Raw genomic sequence first — 22451 nt, forward strand, 5'->3', positions numbered from 1 at the left:
TGTTAAGGCAAACTAAGGTTAAGAGAAGGCAAAACAATTTCAGGATGTAAAAACATACCAACAGGAGGACAAGGTTAAAAGTTGTTACCTCTTAGCCTTAGCTTCTAGGGCACAAAAACAAAACTCATTCTAATAAATAATGTCACCTCTAAAACTGGTTTTGACATAATTGAATTGTTCTATAAAATTTGCTTGCAAATATATGTCATATTTCAGACACAAGATTTACTGGATAGTAACCTAGCCGAGGCAACAACAGTATCAAAGTTGTGTGTAGGTGATTAAAAAACAAACCATAGAAACATGAACCTGCTATAAACCAGGAAAACTCATATCCATGAAAATGCCATTTTTTCCTTAATCAATGAAAATAAATGAATATTTAACCTCTATTCAAAGGTCACATCTCTTATAAGATCAGTTTTTTTTTCTCTTGTTCTCAAGGTGACCTTTTCACTCTATTGTTCTATCAAGATCTAAAACTCATATCCATGAAAATGCATTTTTTTCCTTAATTCATGAAAATAAATGAATATTTAACCTCCATTCAAAGGTCACATCTCTTATAAGATCATTTTTCTTTCTCTTGTTCTGAAGGTGACCTTTTCACTCTATTGTTCTAACAAGATCTAAAACTCATATCCATGAAAATGCATTTTTTTCCTAAATCCATGAAAATAAATGAATATTTAACCTCTATTCAAAGATCACATCTCTTATAAGATCAGTTTTTTTTCTCTTGTTCTGAAGGTGACCTTTTCACTCTATTGTTCTAACAAGATTCAATCAAAAACTCAAAAATACATATATATTTATTTTTCATGAGCAATATCAAATTCTGTTTAACTAATGAACAACATAAAAATATACCAAAATGCTACTTTTATACAATTTATGCACAATATAAATTGAAGTACTTTTTACAATTCAGTTGTTCATAGCAAAATTTCAAGTTTTTTGCTCATTTTATGACATCACTTTCAATAATACTACTCTATCATGGTCCCATTGTTTCCTATAGTACTAGATTTTGACCTCACAGTCTCTTTTTATCTGATCGTGGAATAATCAAGGTTGTTGTATAACTAAACAACCTTTCCAAAACATGACATGTTTATAGTCTTATATACAGCACATATGACCGTCTACATAATTAATTGTCAATTCATAATCATAAAATATGAACTAATGTAAGATGAATTTGTAAATGATAATTAATAAAACAAATCCATGTAGTCAATTAAAAATAACTCAACCAACCGGCAATTTAAAACAAGTAAACAAGACAAAACGTTGTTTATGATCATTTACACAATGACGATATAGATGATATAGATGATTATGTAGCTGCCGTTAAAGTCTGTAAGGGTTTAACATCACCGGAACTCAATCCAGAATCGTAACAGTTCATATTTGTATTACTTTTCTTTAATGAACCTAAAACAAGAAAAAATGAAAATATAACAAATATTTTATGATATTATAAAGTAACATCAAAGTTAACACACTTGAGATGCATTCAAGTAAGTCAAGGTTTATTCTTTTTAGCTTTTTATTATGTTCAATATTTGGCATAATTTTATGGTAGTCAGTTTATTGATATTTGAAATTTGATATTGAAGTGCCTGCCAAGATTTATTCAACTCTAACCTTAATTGTTAACAAAATCTACTTCATATCAGATTGAGACAACCCTGTCATACTGATTTAGGCTGTTGGTTTTCTCAATTGAATTGTCCTGGTGGGGCCATTTATACAAAACATGTGGTATGGGGTTATGCTCATTGTTGAAGGTTATGATGGTGACCTATAGCTTCTTACATGGATGTCATTTGGACTCTAGTGGATTCTCATTCTTAATCATTTCACATCTCCTTATTATCTTCATATTAAGGCATTTAATTGGAACACTGTGTACTGGCAAATGTTGAGCATATGTTATGCACACAAAAAAACATTGCATAAAATACAACAGCATCAGTTTTGCAACTACAAAAACTTGCATTAATAATTTCAGTAGTGATTTTCCTATATATTTTTTTAGAAAACCATTTAGTAGACAGGTGTTTCTCTTGAAAAATTGTCTACTCTCCTTGACAAAGATGTTATATCAAATGGAGTGGACCAAAAAATGTTTTTTACCTGTTTTCCACCTCATTAAACTTCCCAGATTTTTACTTACAGATTACTTACTAGATGAGTGATACTGTGCTATCAATGATACTACATCCATTCTACCCATTGAAGTTAAACATTCCATTAGATAAGAGATCGTACCTCCATATTCCTGTAAAAAGTCAAATCATTTAAATGTGCTGATATTGCAAATAACCAGTTAATCATCTGTCAAGTGGAAATCAGTTCTTGGGTTTTAAAATTCATATTATCAGTGGTTGTGATTTGTCATTTCTTTATGGCAGTTGTCATTAACGGAATTTGGTATTGACAAATTTTTTGAAAGTCTGTTAATTTTATTCACAATTTTTTAGGCTCTTTGTTTCCACACTAGTCTACTTTTGAAGACCATGTGTTGAAATCTTACATTTAAATTAGGCTTTAAGTGTTGGTTGTTGTCTTATTGATAAATAAAGGCCACATCTACTTTACATTTAACATTCTGAGTAGGTAATTTTTTATTTTTAAGCTCATAATGATTAAAAGCATTAAATTCTACAATATTCTTGGCCATAAGTTTATATCAAAAGGATTAATGCATTTACTATGCATTTTGTGTAAAAAAATGTTTCAAAATGTTTTCATTTCTCTGATTTTAACAGAAATAAATATGGTCAATTAAACCATGAAATAACCCCAAAAATTTGTTATAAAATGTAAATCCAAACTCAAAATTATAAAACACAATGTATATTCTTTTTTCTCTCTTAAAAATATGTAAAAGTAAATTACCTCATAAAAATTGAGTAACACTCTTGTCTGACTGTATCCTGGACTCTGACTGTCCATCAACTCAAATAAACCAAGAGCATTGGCTAAAGCAATCCAGTCTCCGCCCTCACATGGTGGGTCTAACATTTTAGAGATCTGAACTCGCACAGGGTACATGAGTTTGTGTAAATCACCTAAATCATAAGAACAAAACATTTTAAGAATCTGATTTTATGTAAGCACTTTTCATTCTATGTTAAAATTACAAAAAATTTCTGAAGTTAAAATTTAAATAATTAAATAATCATATCATCTTATAATAAATATTTCATTATTTATTTCTTATTGTTATGGTCTGTTCCATAAAAACATGAACTCGATAGATTTCACAAAAATAAAAAACTCACATTTTGAATTTTAACAGCATTATTTGTTTGCAACATTTTGTGACATCAAAATAATGACTCATTTCTCATTTTTTTTCACAAGTCTTTGATAAATGCATGAATTTATGAATATAAAAACAAATTTCTGAATTTACAATATTAGACTTTAATATAAAATGAAAGACTGAAAATCAAAATTTTCAATAAAGACCATTAAAAATATTACCTTCTTGTGATGGGTCCAAATTTCCACGGTTGGCTAGTTGTATATCTTGTATAGATAAAGATGAGAAATAATCTGTTGTATGTATGTAGTCACGGTCTGTTTGATCCAGCTCTTTGACGTTTGAGTATGGTTCTCCTCGTAATACTCTCAAAACCTAAAAAAAAATTAAAAGAATTTGTAAGCTCAAAATATTATTTATGGAGAATTCTGTGGTAGACAAAAGCCAAAATTGAACCTTATCCTTTACAATTTTATATCAACAAAGTCACCAAAGTCACCCGGGTATTGTCTGCTCTATGGTCGGGTTGTTGTCGCTTTGACACATTCCCATTTCCTTTCTCAATTTTATGTTCATCAATAAGGTGCACTTTATAGCTTGCTGTTCACTGTGAGCCAACGCTTCATGTTTTAGACCTATGATGGTTTACTTTTACAAATTGTGACTTGGCGGGAGAGTTTCTCTTTGGCACTCAAACCAAATCTTCCTATAACTTAGGATAAATAATCATATTAAATTATAATGTAGAAATATTTTTTTTTTCAAGAGAAAAATTCTTGACTCTTTCCAACAATAACCCTTGAGATAATTTTACACATCAAAGAACAAAATAGTTTTGTCATTGCCATATCCTAATGCTTGAATATGTACCTTTTCATTGTCCATAGCAAAATCTTCTGGCTTATAACAATCCAAATGGGCACTAGTACTTGAGGAGTTATCTCCCATTTGTTTGTCATCTTGAACTCCCTCAAATTCATCATACAGTTCTTCTTTAACTTCATCATTTTCCATCTCAGGGTCACCTCCGGCAGCTATCAATAATGCCACAATGCCAACATTCTGTCTAGCACAGGCAACATGAAGGGGTGTATTACCATCAAAGCAACATGCATTTACATTTGCTCTAGCCTGTAGAAAGAGTACCAAAATAATTTGTTATTTGATAGAAATTCACCAAAACTGATAAATGACTAATTAAAAGATGCATTTTAATTCTTGTTATCTGACCTTCTTACTTCTAGCATGCATAGAGTAGACAAATGAGTTAAAATTTCAACATTCACATACAAATGTTCACTTAAAATAGGATTTTTTGAGGAATGTGCATCTATCATTCCTTTGAAAATGAGTTGTCACATAATGTGGATTCATTAATATTCATTGGATACCCATTTTCATGGCTTTTGTGGGTATAGGGGAACAAAATTTTGATATTCAACGAATTACAAATCTTCTTAAGGAACATATGTTGACTTTGCCAAAATCTTGAAATTAAATATCTACTAATATGGAAGTTTTCTTTAAACCATGAAAACTGGTACCCACGAAAATTAATGAATTCAAAGTATTTTTGAAATATTAAAACGAGGAAAATCTATAAGAATTTATTGTTTGTTTTGAAGATTTAAAGTGCATATTGAAGATACAAGATATCTCCTTAAAATTTTAAGTGAGCACTTGTACATCAATGGTACATGATAAATTTAGGTTCAAAGCAATTATCTTTATTCAGATGAAGGCCATTGGAATTTCCATACTTTTTAATACAGTACAATTTATGTTCATGGTACAAAAAAATATATACTATACTAAAAGTGTTTCAAGTCCAGTTATAATTGCATGCTCTTAAGTTTTGTTAATTGGTAATTTTTCGTTTTGCAAATAGCCAAATGATATGTCATCTGTTTTTTTAATATCATCTTTCCCCTGGTAACTTGACCATAATTTTTCAGTTGAACTAGTTAAATGTCAGGATATATAATCTCTAGATAGCAAAACATCTAAGTTACACCACCCATTACTATCATTCAATTTTTCAAGGGTGTATTTAGATTTTGATGACATTTGTCACATGAAAAAGATAAGAAACCTGCTTTATCATTTGAAGGTAAAATTCCTTTTTCTTCGACATCTTGGTGAATAAGGAATTTCAAATATCCTTGATGTCATAATTTTTTTCAGCATGTAGTTGTACTCTGTCTCAGAAATCAACCAATGAAAATATTGGAATAGATGTTTCAAGCACACACTTTGTACTCTAATTATATGACAAGAATGTTCCTAAAAATAAATGCTCAACTTGTTCCTTGTTCATATCCTGAATAATATGCATGTGTTACATTTGAAAATGATTTTTAACAATCAATTTTTTTTATGCCCAACCTACGGATAGTAGGTTCATCCCTTCCTCTGTCCTGCTTCAGGTTAAAGTTTTTGGTCAAGGTAGTTTTTGATGAAGTTGAAATCCAATCAACTTGAAACTTAGTACACATATGTTCTCTATGATATGATCTTTCTAATTTATATGCCAAGTTAGAGTTATTACCCCAATTTCATGGTCCACTGATCATAGAAATGATAGTGCGAGTAGGCATCTGTGTACTGGGGACACATTCTTGTTTGCAATGCATTTGTATTTGTAAAAGTACATGAATTATCAATCAGTATCCTCCTGTATAAATACCTACCTCTAATATCAAATATCCAACAGTGGTAAGATCGTCTCTCTCTACAGCATGGTGGAGGGGGGTTCTTCCACTCTTACCATCAGGCATGTTTATATTCCCTTTTCCTTTTGATATCAGTTTCATGGCATTACAATTCTGTGTTATAGCTGCAAGATGGGCAGTAGAAAAGCCTAAAAAACAAAACAGAAAACATTTAATTAAGTTTCCCACTTAAACATTCATGCCAAACAGTAATCATTGGATGCATAATCATTTCGATTATTACTTTTTCTTATTACATAACATTATCAATTCTTACAAATGGAATTGAATATCCAGATTTTCAAAGGTGTCTGGTCCTGCCTTCTCCAAGAGATGGTACCACAAATTCAGTGCAATTTTTTTGAATGTCAAAGTGTAATTTTAGAAGAAATGAAACAAAGTTTCAATATAGAGCTGTCTAATTTGGTACATGATTATGTTGTGGTATAACTGGTAACACCTGATTATCATATGGACCTTTTAATAAATTTGCAAGCCTAAATCAAATTTTATCCCAACTGATTTTTCAACAGAAACTATCATTACAGTAATTTCCAGAACTTTTAATGCTGTTTTATACAGACAACAAAAAGAACATTAGAGCTAAACAACAAATCCTAAAATAACTGACATATCATATAAAACAGAAGATGTGGTATGATTGCCAATGAGACAACTATCCACAAAAGACCAAAATGACGCAGACATAGGTACAGCCTTCAACAATGAGCAAAGCCCACTTTTTCTTACCATCAAAGTTCTTGAGATCTAGCTCTGGGAATGGTTTATTTTTGGCTGCATTACATCTTTGGTATCTGACTAGAATGGCAAGACATGAATCTGCCCCGTACAAGATGGCAAGATGTGCCGGGGAATTGCCTTTTCTGTCAACCATAGTTGGATCAGCTCCAACATTCAACAACCTGTCAACTACACTCGGCTGTCCCATCAGTACCGCTAAATGAAGAGGCGTCTGCAAAATTGTAATAATTTTTTTATAACCAACTCATCAATTTGTACATTAAAACATCATTCAGAAATAAATTTAATGAGGATATACATCAATGATAGATACTTAAAGCAACATTGTGTCAACTCGTGTGATCGTGTATAAAAGTGACATTTCTACAGGTTATATAAATCAAATCGGTTCAATTATCTGAGGAATAATAGGACTATTGTCAGTCAAGATATTTCTGTCCGACGTTATACATATATGTCCAAAATACAATATAGCACAGTTTTTGTTTAAATTATCAATAGTATTTTTGTAAAAAAGCATAACATGATCAAAGGTCAAAATGTTTCAACTTTATAACCTATAGTTTAATTTAACTTGAAATTAATTTAAAAGAACTCATTAAAATATTCAATTGAAAAATTTAAATGAGAACAAAAAAAGAAGTGTATATATGATTTATATCTTTGATTGAATGATTGATAGTTGGTTGAATTCCAAGAATTCTTTTTTTTTTTATATCTTTAAGTTCTCCTTTATTTTTCTCAATTTGGACAATGGTAACAAAAGCAAACTTTAAAAACAAATCTTTATCAAATCTTTTTTATAATTTTTCAGGAAATTATAAAAAAATTTGTTCATTTTCATAAAAAAAAGGTACAATGGAATTCTACATCAGGAAATAGGTACTTTTATTTTAACATCAAGCTAAATTCTGATTAGTTGACATTTGTTACACCTCACTGACCTCATTTATCTTATCCGTGACCTTAAGTGATCAATATTATTCTTTATATCATAACAGGATGTCAGTTATCTATTAATTATATTACAACCTAAAATTGATATTGTTTTCGTCCATTTGTACTAGACGTCATTTAATACATATTTTGATAAATATTTCTTACGTAAACAGAAAATTATCCACTGATATAATGAAAACTACCTTTTATTATTTTCTGTTTACGTAAGAAATATTTATCCTTTTAAAGAAAAATTGAAAAACACTTTTTTTTTAAATTTTCATGCGTTTGAGGTAAACTGCATATTAAATAGTTTAAATTTGTTTAGACATACTTCTGTAATTAAATACATCCTGTATCGCTTACGACATTTGCATTTAAATAATTGCTTTAAAAAAAAATAAAAAAAAATTTCAGTAGTTTTAGGCTTAAATTTGTGTGACAAAATTTGAATAAATCTTTACTTGAACAATATGCACTCCATAGTATTGTTGTAACTTATCAAAAGCTGTTGGAAGCAATTCTTTAAATTTAGAAATTATTGCAATGTTTTGATTATTACTAAGAATGTGACAGATTTATAATCGCGCAATATTTCAAACATGCATTTTGAAAGTTTTTATATAAATTAAACATGATTTTTCTTATTATCACAAAATTTAAAATCACATATAAGTCTGAAATGACAAAATCTCACTCATAAATGCACACAATTATTTCTGAATTTTCAATATCTACAATTAAGATTACTATAAAACATCTTTTGATCTTGACAAAGCAGACGATCATATATAGTATTGTTGTAATATAAATGTCAGAGAATGTTGTTAACAGTCGATTTGTATTCAATATATGGTAAATAGGTGTAGTTACATACTGTAGAAAAAAAGGGAAATTTTCCTTCTGTCACAATTATCAAAGACACAATCTTGAAAATATCCCCTTGCATTAATGAATGTTAAATTGGTATTCAATATATGGTAAATTAGTGTTGTAACTGACCCTAAAAAAAGCGAGAAATTTCCCCTATTTTTGCAATTAAGACACAATGGCTATAATATCAACTCACAGAAACATGGACAGAAAAATGCAAAAATGAAACGTCTCTTTGACACATTCCCCATTTCCATTCTCAATTTTATTTAACAAAGACTTGGACCTAGAAATTGTAAAAATTAAATTCTGATAAAATAAACAACTTTAAAGTATCATTTAGCATTTTCAGTATAGTTTCCTACAACTTGCAACTGTAAAGAAAATATAATTGTTCTACCACTAGTACCGGTAGTTCTTATGAAGTTGACTTATACAGAAAACCTAACAATTGTTGAAGCCTAAGGAATAGCAACACCTTTTTCACAACATTTTGATGCAGGCGAGACAAATACATGCCTTGTGCCTACCAGTTTTAATTGCTATGCAACACTACCAGGCTGCAAATTTGTTTTAGTACAGTACTTTTAAAACTCACCTGTCTAAGACTATTGTAAGCACTAGATTTGTATCTACAGTATGGTATTGTTATAACCTACCTGTCTTAGACTATTGTAAGCACTAGATTTGTATCTACAGTATGGTAACGTAGACATGACGTCTAGAAGATTATGTATGACTTCTAACTGATTATTGATGATGGCAGTGTGTAGAGGTCTACAAAATAAAATGCAAATTACAAAGTTTTATTTATTAGGAAACAGCCTTTGAGATAAAATCAAAGTATGTATTTATAAATTTGAAAAATCCTTTGGTATCTTTTATCTCTCTCTTTTGAAATGTTTAATTTATTTAAAGTATATAGCAAGATAAATGCTATACATTTGTCTAAATTTCAAACAAAACTGATGTGACATTGTTGAAATTATGTAATTATTGTGTAAGAAAACACACTTAATAAAAAACACTGAAACAAAGAAAACAAAATTTGACATTTTTTATTAACTACATGCTTGAAAGATAATTATGCATATATTCTAATTTCCATATGTTTTGCCATTGAAGAAAATAAAACATTTTCCTGTAGTTTTACAGTATTATTACAGAAAATGTTTGATATCATAGACCCAAGAATAATTGCTTTGCATCAATCAGGCAAAATTGCTCTCAGATGTAGTTAATATGGTTAAGTGTAGGATCCCAAATACTCTTTAAACTTCTTGACAATGCTCTTATACTGTGGCTTCATTACATTTTTCTTGATTTGAATACAAAATTGTGTTTTTTGGATACTTGATATCTATGTTTTGTCAAATTTGCATAAAAGGAAATTTGGTTCAATTTTTCCTTCATAATCCATGAAAAGTAGTACCAAACAAATAATAATGAATCCACAGAACTAAAATTTATAATAGAAGCTATAACTTACAGATCGCCACTATCATCTGAAATTGAGAGTAGGTGGCGCTGAACAAATAACAGCTGTTTTATATTTCCTGTGGCAGCATAGAACTGTAATGCCTTTGAAGTTCTATCAACAATGTGCATAACATCGTCACTCTCTGTTTGTGCTGTAAAGAAAAAACATTTATTGATTGATTGTCGTTTCCTTATAATATCCAGTGGCAAATATTTCATGCTTTTGTAGGACAACAACATGATGAGGGTGATTTTTAACGACCTTGACTATCAATGAGAGTCTTGTAAATTGGGTATATATATATAACAACATGAGAAGAAATAAACAATTAATTCATGAAAAAGGGGGAGGGGTTTAGACTGCCACTGGGTTAGAACCAGTAAATAGTTAAAACTTCTGACTGTGAAATACTCTCATGGGTACGGGTAGTCAGTCAGAAAGGTTAAACACTTGTAAAGTAAACAGTTAAATAAATAAATTAAACATTCTATATCTTATATTCAATAACTTTTCTAATCTATCTAGTTTATATACTCCCACAACACCTCTCACAATAAACTAAAAGAATGACCTTGTGGTTAATGATTCATTATCAATGAAATTTTCTAATTTTTCATTATCTTTTGGTTATTTTAATGTTTAATCAAAATTTTGATTTCATAAAATGAGTATGTTGATATGAAATGGAAATAATTTTCTTAAATTTATATGAACAGTCTTAAGTTATCAATTGTCATAAATTTTGAATATAAAGTATATTGACTATTCTAGAGGAATCAGAAAGTGCACTAGGGTATGGTTGGTGCAGTTCAATTACACCAGATCTGCTAGGATTAATAATTGCTTTACAGTACCTCACAGAACTTCTTTGAAATCATTTTTATAATTTCACCTATATCACCCTAAGCTATCCAAACTTTTCTAAATACAAACTAAAGAATATAAAAGTGGACATACCACTAAAATCCTGGAGTTGAGATTTAACAGATATTTCATTTTCACTTTGTTCTTTAATATCCAAGTTTTGTTTATTCTGATCATCAGACGCCATCTCGGAATCTTCCATATTTTCAACTTTATTTTCTACCAAGTCCTCTTGTACAATTTTAAAACTTTTCTCTTCTTCTTTCATTTCATCAACAATGTCTTCAATTTTTTCATCCTTTTGAAATATATCAATACCATAGTCCTCAGTTTTAATTTGTCTTGAATCTTCTCCTGTTGTGAAGTCATTGGGAGGCATCTGACATTCAAACGGAGCAATTCGTTCAAGTCCTTCGTTACCGTAATCCATAATTTTCGCTGATAAAACTGAATCCGATGCTGATTTGGAAAATCCTGGATGACCATACCTGTCTACGGGGGGAAAACACACTCCCCCCATATGCTTTGATGGTACACTGTCAGTCTCGTCAAAGCCTCGTCTACCATCACCCCCAAAATGATGAGGGGCTTGTTTTATGACAGTGCCTCGTGGAGTAAGTTGTGACCCACGGGGTTGCAGCTGTTGGGGTGACCCACGGGGTTGAAGCTGCTGAAACGGTATGTGCTGATTACCAACTGCAAACTGCTGGAAATACATTAGATTAGGGTCCTGGTATACATTTTGTTTCATATCTTGTTGTGGCATCTGCATCATTGGTGGGCCTTGGGGTTGCATGTAGATATCTTGGGAAAAAAGGGTAGGCAATTGACTTTCACCATCTGTGGTTAAATCGTTAGCGCTAGCAGTTTGTTGTCTTTGTCTAGGACGACGATTTGGAGTTGCTGTCATTCTTATCGCCTGCTGCAGCTGTTGCTGCTGTGCGTTCGATATAGGAGTAGTATCTACAAGTAAAATAAGGGTTTAATTTCTTAGTGTTATATTACCTTCGATCATATTCATTATAAATAATTTCTTTCTATCAAACTAACCTTTTTATGTAGATCTTTTATGGGAAAAGGAAGCATATATATATATATGGGGACATTTTTTTCCAAAAGCAAATTTGAAAATCAAAAATTTTAATTAGAATTGAATGGCTGAGATTTTTCATATCTCATAATTGAATAGAACTTTGAAGTGATTTGAACCAGTTTCCCTTCCTTTACCTTTAAATATCACCAGATCCCGTACAAACAATCTAACAAGGATAATATGTATTTATCAAGGAAGAGTAGTTTTCTCGGAATTCATGTGACTTCTATAAATAAGTTTACCTATATATATATCACCACACTTTTTACACAGGAATACTGAATCCAATATTTTTATTATTGGTCGACCAGGCACAAAGGATATAATACACTTTAAACTTTTTCATTCCACAATTTTTTTCTAGGTAATTTTTTCTATTGTTTATTTTTATCACATGGTTATCATACAAATCTATTTAAAAGCCTGTTTGCAGAAAACAATATGAAAAGGAACAAGAGATATTCCATAGAGAACTGAAACCCATCATTTTCTTTAAGGTAATAATTCAAATGAGGAACTTTTCCATTCCTACTCAACGTCCAAACTTTTTCAGAACCTCATTTTTTCAGGTTAAGACGTGGTATCAGTTCCCTATTTAATTAATGTCTTCTTTCATCTTGTTTTTTCAAAAATAAAATCAATTTGGAGATCAGTAAAGATTTTAATCTAATTTCAAAGCCATTTTTTATAGGCAATGCTTGATCTATTGTAAAACAAAAACTGTCTATTGTTGAAGATTCTATCAAATTGTCTTTTTGTTAATATATGATGTTGGTTATTTGGCTTTCAATATTTAAACTTTATCTCTTTCTTACGAATTTATCAGTGAATACTTCATTAAGTTAGTTTGAAAGTGTTTTTTTTTTTTGTTTCACCTCAAACCGTGATAAAATTATACTACAAACATTCCAGGAACACAGTTATCTTCGTTTGACTTTTATTATCCTAGTGTGGGCAGTGGATTACTAGCAATATTTTCTCATATATCGTTCAAATTTTTTCTTTAAGTTAGTTAGGTGTAGGGGGAGTACTAGTAAACAAAATGTTTTAAAGTAAAGAAGCGATTTGGTCCTGACCAGATGATTAAGGTAAAACTTTGAATGGCTACATGAAGCTGTCAAACTGATTTAAAGACCTTCATTTACATAAAATTGTCCATATGTTTAGTTACTCAAACTGGTAGATTTTTTCAATAGTTTTGATAATATTTGCCACTACAGTCATATAATATATTTTTTCTAATTTGGATTTATCTTTAAATAATACACTTTACTGTGCTCTTAAACTAAACATATGGACAGCAGAAGAAGGCCTTTAAAATTGCACCCAATTAAGTTACCAGAAGACTCCAATACAGAAAATGTACAGAAGGTGTACAGTACGTACAGCATGTACTACTTGCATGGAACTCATTAAATAATATTGAATAAGTGATTTTAAATCATTTGTATGAAATTAGTAAAAAAAGTATGGAAAAAACTTTTAAAGCTTTTAAATGCAGTTTTGTAACTTTTATAAATACAATTTTGAACCCCTTGAAAGAAGTAAAATATAGAAGGGGTAAAACATGTAAAAATAAATACAGAATGTGTCCATGTTACACAGATGATGACTAGCTTGCATGTAACTTTATAAAGAGACACAACTCTAGAATGGTAAAAGTGAAGCCACCCAAAGTCTGTGATCAGAGTTGTATGGTAACAAGCATTGAGTATAAATTCAATAACATTTGGTTGAGGCAAACCAAAGTCAAAGAATGGAAACCAATTTTGTACTTATGGACACTTAACGCCCCCTTCTCCTTGCAGATTGGGTATAAAAAAACAACAACATGCAGTCCTATCCTCTCCATACTGCAAATGCTTAACTTTTAAAGGCCATTTAGGGAGCAATATATAATTGCAACTGAAGTTGATCAATGCATATTGTTATAATTTGGAGAACAAAAATGCATTTAATGCAATAAAAATACTAATGTATAATCAAATAGTAAAGAAAAGTAAACCTATATATTTAAAAGTAATAAGATTATTGAAGCATTTAATTTCATCAGTTATTAGCATATTAAAAGTTATTAAATACCAAGCCAAAGTTTTTACAAATAATTCAGTATGGTCTACCAATCATTATCAATAGATTCAATACATAAATCTTTGCTGTATACATGGCACTGGTATTTCCAGAGTCACAATTTTTACACTTTGAATATGCACCCATGACAACAGTGATGTTGCATATATGCAAACATTCATTTAACTTTTAAAATGTCAATCTTTACTAAAATTAAATGCACAAGGAAATAAAATTTAAAATGAAATATTTGTGCACATTTTTTATTTGATTTCAGTTCTATCATTTAGCTCGTTATATTTTGTACTTACCCATAGTATCTTGGTTGACGGTGATCGGGAGGTTACCTCCTTGACTTTGTTGACTGAATGGGTTATTTGCTGAAAATAAACAATTAAAAAAGTTCTCACAATAAAGTTCTCTTTGACACAATTATCCAAGTTTTCTCTAACATAAATTCCAACTTTAGTATTGGCATAACTCCATTTTTTTTAGAATTTGACATTCGACACAAAAACATTCTTGTTTGTTACAAGTGATTCAAAAATGGACGACACTCAAAGTGATTGGGTAATTTCCCGTATCTGTCTAACTTCGACATTTATAACGAGGAAGTGATTCGCTGAGGTGAACATTGCCAACACACCTGTAATTTACCTTGACAAAGTCATTTCGATAGTAATATACATTTGTACTATATTTGGTCCCATGCCAATAACTTACCTGTAATAATAAGGTGAGATAACAGAAACCGAAAATAAAACCCTCCAAAAATCTCCAAAGTTTTCAATTGGAAAAATAAAATTAAAAAAAGATTGTCACTTTACGGAATTAAAAGAAAAGCCATTGACCTCTGGTTTGTTTTCACGAAAAACCACATAATTACATATGTGCAGATTTTTACATACATGAATTAATAACTAAATGTTAATACATGTAAACAAATTACTGTGTGTCACTGTTTACTATTAAGTAGGAGTAAAAACATTACATTATTTGTTTTGTAAGTCCATAAGTATAATATCTTGATTAAAAGGGCTTACCTTTTCAATGTATATTAGGATAGGTAAAACTGACAAAGAAATAAAAATCACCTAGTAAAGCCAGGTGAAAATTGTGAATATTTAGGACAGAGATTTAATTATTCCCTTTTTTTTTTCAAACCACACACATCAATCATGATTGTACCATATAATATCAGGTTATAGGTATTTTTATCAAAATATCATTTGAGAACAAGAGGTTAGTAAGTGTGCAATGATAAATTTGTACTTGCAAACATTCTATAAAAAAGTTATTGCAAACCATTGATAAATTTCCCCCTACAATAATTACACTGGAATCAAGAACCTGGACCAAAAGTCAATTACAAACATTGGCATTCATACCACATCTTCTTTTTTTATGTTTATCAATTACTAGTACAACGGTCTAGGATAGGTCCTTTATTTCTTTAAACCTAATCTTTTGATTCTCCATTTCTTATATTAAAGCACCCTATTATCAACCAATTTCTTTATCATTTGACTTGGAGACTGCACTTTTGGCTTATTATTTACTATTCCATAAATTTCTTGCCAAATGTCAGTGGTTCTCTCAAAAGAGTATTGAAAGTGATGTTGAACATCAATTAATTAATCTAATCTGTTAACTCCATCCAGACCTCTAACATTATTTCAGTACTCTAACTTATGAAGAGGTTGTCCATGAAAAAATCAGGCTGTGGATGGTATATGACATATTTTGTTTTCATCTACTTCAGATCACAAATTCTTCTTTCTCAAAGTTTTTTATTTTTCTTAATTGCAACAAATAAAAAGGAAAAAAAACCATAGAAAGCACCGAAAATTCCTTGAAAATGGGAGATAACTCTTCCTTTTGTACATAATTTTGTTGCATTTTTTGTGAATTTTAAAATCATTTTCTGAGCCATCCACTGTTGATTCAAAAAATATCTTTGACATATATATATCCTTTGAATGATATAAACATTGCAATGGAACCAAAAATTCAGGGAAACAAAAATTATGTTGGGCCACCCATATTATATGATTTACCTGATATTTACTTGGACAGCCTCTTAATAGATAGGACAAAGCTAGTCAGCATTAATATTAAGGACAAAAGACATATTCTCCCAAGAATAAATTGCCCTAAAGATAATAACCCCAATTTTGTAAAGTACACTTTTTCATATTCAAATAGCCATTCAAGGTTTTAATTATGAACTTCATTTCAGTGTGTACAGAAAGATATTAATAGTAGTTAATTAACCTAGTAACATCCTGGTGGATAAGAAGGCCAATGCCCCAGGAAAGAATCCGAACAATACAGTTTCAATCTTTCCATTAGAATTCAAGGGTCATTCACAAAGTTCTAAAAATATATTTTGTCTAGACGGGAGCCAACTGATGTGTTATAGTCCCAGACTCACAGGTGTAAATAACTTTATACTTTACAGTTGGACTCTACATTTCATTTTGATATCATTTATTCTACAAAGGCACAAGATAAAAAGAAGTAGTGCCATGGTGTAGTGGTTAGTGCATCGGACTACTAACACAAAGGTTTATGGTTCGATTGAAAATTTCAGGAACTCAATTTTCAGCTCTACCTTGACACCATTTACAAGTATACATATATGGTCTTGAGGAAACGATGATAGTCTGTCAGAAGAGGACGATAAATGGCTGACCCGTGTTAAGAACGAGCCATATCTCTTACATGTTAAAGACACCATTGTAGATTTCGAAAAAGAGTAGGCTAATGCCGCTACAAGGCAGCACTCGCACCCGCAAAGTGGAAAGGGATTAATATAGGTTGCAAAAACTTGTTTCCCAATCCACTATTAATTAATATGTTTAAATTAAAATAAAAAGAAGTATAGTTAAAGGCTTCAAATATTCTTCTGTGCTGGTTAATTATGAAAGGTGCAACTTCAATAAAATTACTTGCTAATAAGAAACTTATCTTCTTTGAAGATTTTACTTGGGGCCACCTTAAATTTCATATTATCAACAAAATCAATGTAATTTTCAGGAATTAACATCAAATGTTTTAGTCAATAAAATTGTATCACCCCAATTTTTACTCTATATATCTCTCAAATTTCCTGACCCGACTTATACTTCCTACCATTTCATTCCCATGTTACCTTATTCAGAACCCCTGTCCACAATGTTGTCCACTGTCATTTCACAATGAGTAAAAACCATTTTATGGGACATGCATAGTTGCATACCTAATATACTTAAATTAAGCTTGTGACCAGGAAAATATATAATTTTCACTGATAAAAAAAACTCTTTTTTAAGTGTGATTACAATCCTTCCATGATCTGCAGATTATTATGAGAGTCATAAGTACCCAATACTTCACTTACTTTTAAATCAATACACTCTTTTTTTAAAGGTTAACAACATGAATACTTAAAATTCAAGAATTACAATATTTTTTTCAAAAGGTCAATACCGTTCCTGAATATTTAAAATTTAAGAAAAAAATCTGTTTTGTTCATGGTACAGTTACTAAGGACACAAAATTAGTTATTAGATTATCAATCCCACCCAACTAAGGATTTTTTACTCTGATAAAAGAATGCAAATAGTAAAATTCAGAACAATGACTTGCAATTTTAGCCAAAAATAATTAAACAAAAATTAAGATATCCTCCCTCACAAAATTTGGGGGAATTCTTTTTTATGTGACCTATTTCTTTCTTTTATTTAATTACAATGTCTTTGCATGGGGGTAAATGTATATTCATGAATCATTTATACATGTTCCATATTCTAAATTCTTATCATGTGCAATGTCATTTGATCTAACACAATGGTAAAATTACAAACAATAAAGTTTAAATCTCTGACTACAGTGAATCATATTCATATTTAAAAGTCAAATAAGCAATAGCATTTACCAGTAAAAGCAAATTGTTACCTAGCAGCACAGTTTTACCTCCTGCCTGTTAAATAACATTTGTAAACTTTGAATAAAATTGAGATTTAAAATTGGGTTTATGTCAAAGAGACATCAACCTGACCAAAGAGCAGAAAAACAGCCGAAGGCTATCAATGTCAGTCTTTAACACAGCAAGAGAATCCAGAACATGCAGGTGGTCCTCAGCTAACCCCTAATACTAGTAATTGTGTACTAGTTCAGTAAAAAAAGATGTCAAACTTAACTCCAAAAGACCAAAACATATATAAATGATAAGAAAACTGATAAACGACTTACAAATAGAAAGAACCAAAAGCTGTTTCTATTTTTTTGTGTTTAAGGTAGTATGGGAGTCTAAAATAAAAATGATAGAATTTGTTCATACTTTGTCAAAATGTTGTATCTATTGATACATGTTCAAAAATATAATAAACATGATAGGTCACCGCGCATTTTCTCAAGCTACAGGTTGTGACAAAATGACAAATTTTGTATGGATTATACAGGAAAAAACAATATTTTGTGACTAGAAACTAAACAAAATGATAGAATTGTAAAATAAATTTGGAAAAGATAGCTTTCAGACAATGCTTTGAGAAGATAGGGTCACCGTTCATTTTTTCCGGCTAAAAGACAAAATAGGAAAATTTCATGTAGAGTCCTTCAGAAAATGCACTGTTTTAGAGTTACCTCCCCTTAAAATGCAAATTTGAAAATATTCAAAAATAACCAAAAATAATATACACTTGTAAAAATATTAATATTGTTAAGTTACATTCTTCTTAATTGGTTCTTTTAAATGAAAATTCACATTAAATATCTGCATTCCTGCATCAAATTTTGCTAACTTGATAGAAAATATGGACCTTAGATTCTCTGTTTTTTACAATCCAAGATGGTGAAAGACACCCATACCACCTTAAGCATTAATTGTCCCCCTTAATACTTTATAGACACCAGTCACACCATTAAAGCTAATGTTAATTACTTTGATGCAATGAAAAGAGGGTTTAAATAGGGGGAAAAGGGGGGAAAGGGGGGGGGGGGGGGGGGGGGGTAGTAGGATCCAAAGCTGAGGGAAAATAACTTCTACATGTATGTATCTGTGTACATTTTAACTATGTTTAAAGCTCAGAAACCATAAACGATATCATATGATATAAGGAGTACCAGTTATATGATCACCCCTAGTTTTGGTTGGGTTTGTGTGGCCCATTCTTTTGTTTTTTTATGTTGTGTTTGATATATACATACTGCAGTTATTCTTAATCTTATGAATTTGAATATCCCTTTGGTAATTTTGTCATTTCTTTTAAAATATTGGATTCAAAAATTGAAATGATTTTTATGACTTATTTGGATAATTTTACTTTAAATACTTGCCTATATTTTTGTGGGGGATGGGCTAAGTTAAATCTGCTGCATAGTTGTTGAGAAAAAAAATGTTTTGACCAGATCATACACAATGTCTTAGCAGGCTACTGGTTTTTAATTAAACTAGAACATTTAACAATCTAGAGTTTGGTCTAAGATGTTTAAAAGCATTTATCCATCCACCATCTATCAATTTTGATTATAAATGTCAGATATTTTTCCAAATCAAATAAGAGTATTACCTTATCGTTATCAATCAGTAGAATTCAATAAGTTTTTCTGGAGTCTGATCGATTATGCAGCTTCTTCTTCAAGCAGTTTTTGTTAGTTGCATTGATCATGTTGATCAATGACGTTCCTTATATAGTGACTAGCTTTTGTTAGTAAGCTTTATTTAATCTAAAAAAAGGCTTTCCCCATTTAGTTAATCATAATTTATATTGCATAACTACTGAATTATAAGTGTCATCATCATCTGTTTACTACTGAAACTTTTGGGATAAGTTTCTATTTTTAGATATAAAAGTTTACATTTAATTCTATAAATATATCATTATACAAGTGCTTTGCGTTTAAATATAACAGGAAACATTATAAATTACGACATTTAAAATAAATATAAAAAGTCATATGATGAAAAAGTCATTTGGAACCTTCTATTGCTAACAAAGTTATCCATCCTTACAAGAAGATGAAAAAGATATGCTTAGGTTAAGAAAACTTTTTTTTAAAATATAAAATCTGACAAACAAGATTGCGGATATATAGGGTTTACATAAAAGTGAAAAAAATAATAATTAATTATTATAAGTCTGGAAGGGGAATTGAAGAATGAAGAATAAATTAATTATAAATTTTTATAAAGGGGAATGGGGGAATTGAATAAAATAGTGGGTTTTTTTTAATTAAAGAATTGAGAATAATGGAGTGCTTAAATAGAAATGAAGTAACTGCTAAAAATTACAAAAATAGTGAAATTATCCTAATTTGAGAAAAAATTATCAAGTTATTACAGAATAGCCATTATTTCTTTAATGAACAATAAAGAGCCAAAAAATTAAAGAAAACAGATATGAAGGCCCCCCCAGCCCTTTTCCCTCTTTCTCTTCTCCATACCTTTTATTATTTTTGTAGTATATCTTCCTGTAGTTTAAAGATATACTTCAAATTACTCTAGTTTACTTTTATAACATTTCTATACTCTTATATAAGGGAGGAATAAATAGAGGAAGTAAAAATAGTAATTATTTAAATTAAAAAATATTTTTTGGAATGAATTTTGATTGTTCCCACATGGAAAAGTGATTATATAAATTACAAAATATTTTTTGGAATGAATTTTGATTATTCCCACATGGAAAAGTTTTCCAGAGTATAAGTAAGCCAATATAAATAGCCTTTTTTCAGAATTGACCTCTTCAAGTTGAGTACATTTACCAGTCCTTATTTTTACAAACTTCAAATCTCAGTGATTTTTTAATTACAAATATAAAATCACTTCTAGTAATAACATTGAAGTATTATGTACTCAAAAAAGTCATAATCCTACTACAAAAAAATATTTTTTCTACAGCAATAATTTGTCCATAATTTAGCCAATCGTATGTGCCCATATATTTTTGCCGGAGGGATTGTCTAAACAAAGCTCATGCAGGTCATGCAGGTAATTTTATATTTTCCAAAATTAGAGTGAAGTGTGAACCACTTGAAATATCTTCATGATGTATGACATTGTTTGTTTACAAAATCTAGAAAAAGATGTTTGACGCTGCCACATTTTTGTCAGGTCATGTAATAGCTGACTGTACAGTACGGGTTTGTTTTTCCCATTGCTGAAGGTCAACAATGATCTAAAATTGATTATGTCCAGGTCATTCAAACTCTGGTGGAAAAAAGGAAATTTTACCACATTTCCATGTTTTTGTATTATCTTTTTATATATCTGTGGAATATTCAATTCTAGTTGTATACCTTCTATGGCAATCAAATGATAAATAGTATGGAATTTTAATGAGTTTAATGCTATAATTCAAGCCAAATCCTGAAAATACTGAAGAATTATTCTCAAGGCAGAAGGCACAGCATCCATTTAGTTACCAAACAATACCTAGATCTTCTCTTGTGTCACATGTCAGTATAGTATTATCATTTTTTTCAAGCACATTAAACAATGATTTATTCAAAAACAGGGGCTGATCTTAATTTAATAGGGGTTCCTAAGTATAAAACAAAAGAAATACGACTGGTAGAAATGTATGCTGAAAAAAAACCTTAAAAGTGGTTCAGGGTACATTTGAAAGTATTTCTCATGCATGTGAGAATATTACTTGTTATGTGCAAAAACTAAGTTTCCTGACAATATCTTGAGATCATTTTGTTTTGACAGCTGTATCATCACAACATTTGACAAATAAAACAAACATAATAAATAGCCTTACAACGTTACATAACATAGGTGTAAACACTGAATAATGTCACGCCCGCTTAATAGTTTTGACAGAAACATCTTGACAGTCTTGTAATAAAGGTCTCACTACATGAAACTAAAAAGTCAATCAACAAACCTTCTTACAATGTATGTCTGGCACCTAGTCCTGGTCCAGACATGTACATCTTACAACGATTCTATAGACCAAAATAAAACCTTTTAAAATTTATCAACAGTTACTGAGAAAATTTGGCCTAAGTGTTAATAATTTTAGAGTTGTCAAATTCATCTAAAACTGTAACTGCTAGTTAGCTGAATTTTTTGTTAACAGAACTAACATCATATCTATGAGCCAATTTGTGCATTTAAAAGTTAAGGAGACCAGTTTTGGTTATCAAAAAACAAATGTAAACCAGTTTCAGTTTTAAACTAGATTGATAGAACAAAATGAATGTTTATCTAACCTTCTAGATACTGAAACCACTATCAAGGCAACAAATACACCCTGCATCATATTTTCTGGTAGTTGTATGTATCAGGCTAAAAAGGCTTCATTAGGAACGGTCAAACTTTGCCGTCATTTTTCCAGCCCTTATCAAACATGTCGAAATAAGTCACTTTTAGAAAATACCTTGAAAATT

The 22451-nt window shown here is 30.2% G+C and overlaps 1 protein-coding gene across 4 annotated transcripts in view; it reads right to left on the bottom strand.

Annotated features, from left to right (window-relative positions):
• Positions 1-794: 794 nt before the first annotated feature.
• LOC134725045 (nuclear factor NF-kappa-B p105 subunit-like) overlaps positions 795-22451 on the bottom strand; it is a 49716-nt gene continuing 28059 nt past the window's right edge. For 3 of the 4 annotated variants that reach the window (XM_063588542.1, XM_063588540.1, XM_063588541.1), the window contains exons 11-21: positions 14381-14449; positions 11000-11869; positions 10052-10193; positions 9222-9339; positions 6739-6961; positions 5968-6137; positions 4148-4408; positions 3499-3652; positions 2908-3080; positions 2194-2287; positions 795-1437 (exon numbers count right to left, since the gene is read on the bottom strand). In XM_063588542.1, coding sequence (XP_063444612.1) covers positions 1340-1437; positions 2194-2287; positions 2908-3080; positions 3499-3652; positions 4148-4408; positions 5968-6137; positions 6739-6961; positions 9222-9339; positions 10052-10193; positions 11000-11869; positions 14381-14449 — 2372 coding nt within the window. In that variant the 3' untranslated portion in view covers positions 795-1339. Of the gene's footprint in view, positions 1438-2182; positions 2288-2907; positions 3081-3498; positions 3653-4147; positions 4409-5967; positions 6138-6738; positions 6962-9221; positions 9340-10051; positions 10194-10999; positions 11870-14380; positions 14450-22451 lie in introns of all 4 variants that reach the window. The other variant, XM_063588543.1, reaches the window with a different exon arrangement.

The sequence above is a fragment of the Mytilus trossulus genome, chromosome 7 (assembly GCF_036588685.1).
Source record: "Mytilus trossulus isolate FHL-02 chromosome 7, PNRI_Mtr1.1.1.hap1, whole genome shotgun sequence".
Taxonomy (NCBI): Eukaryota; Metazoa; Mollusca; class Bivalvia; order Mytilida; family Mytilidae; genus Mytilus; species Mytilus trossulus.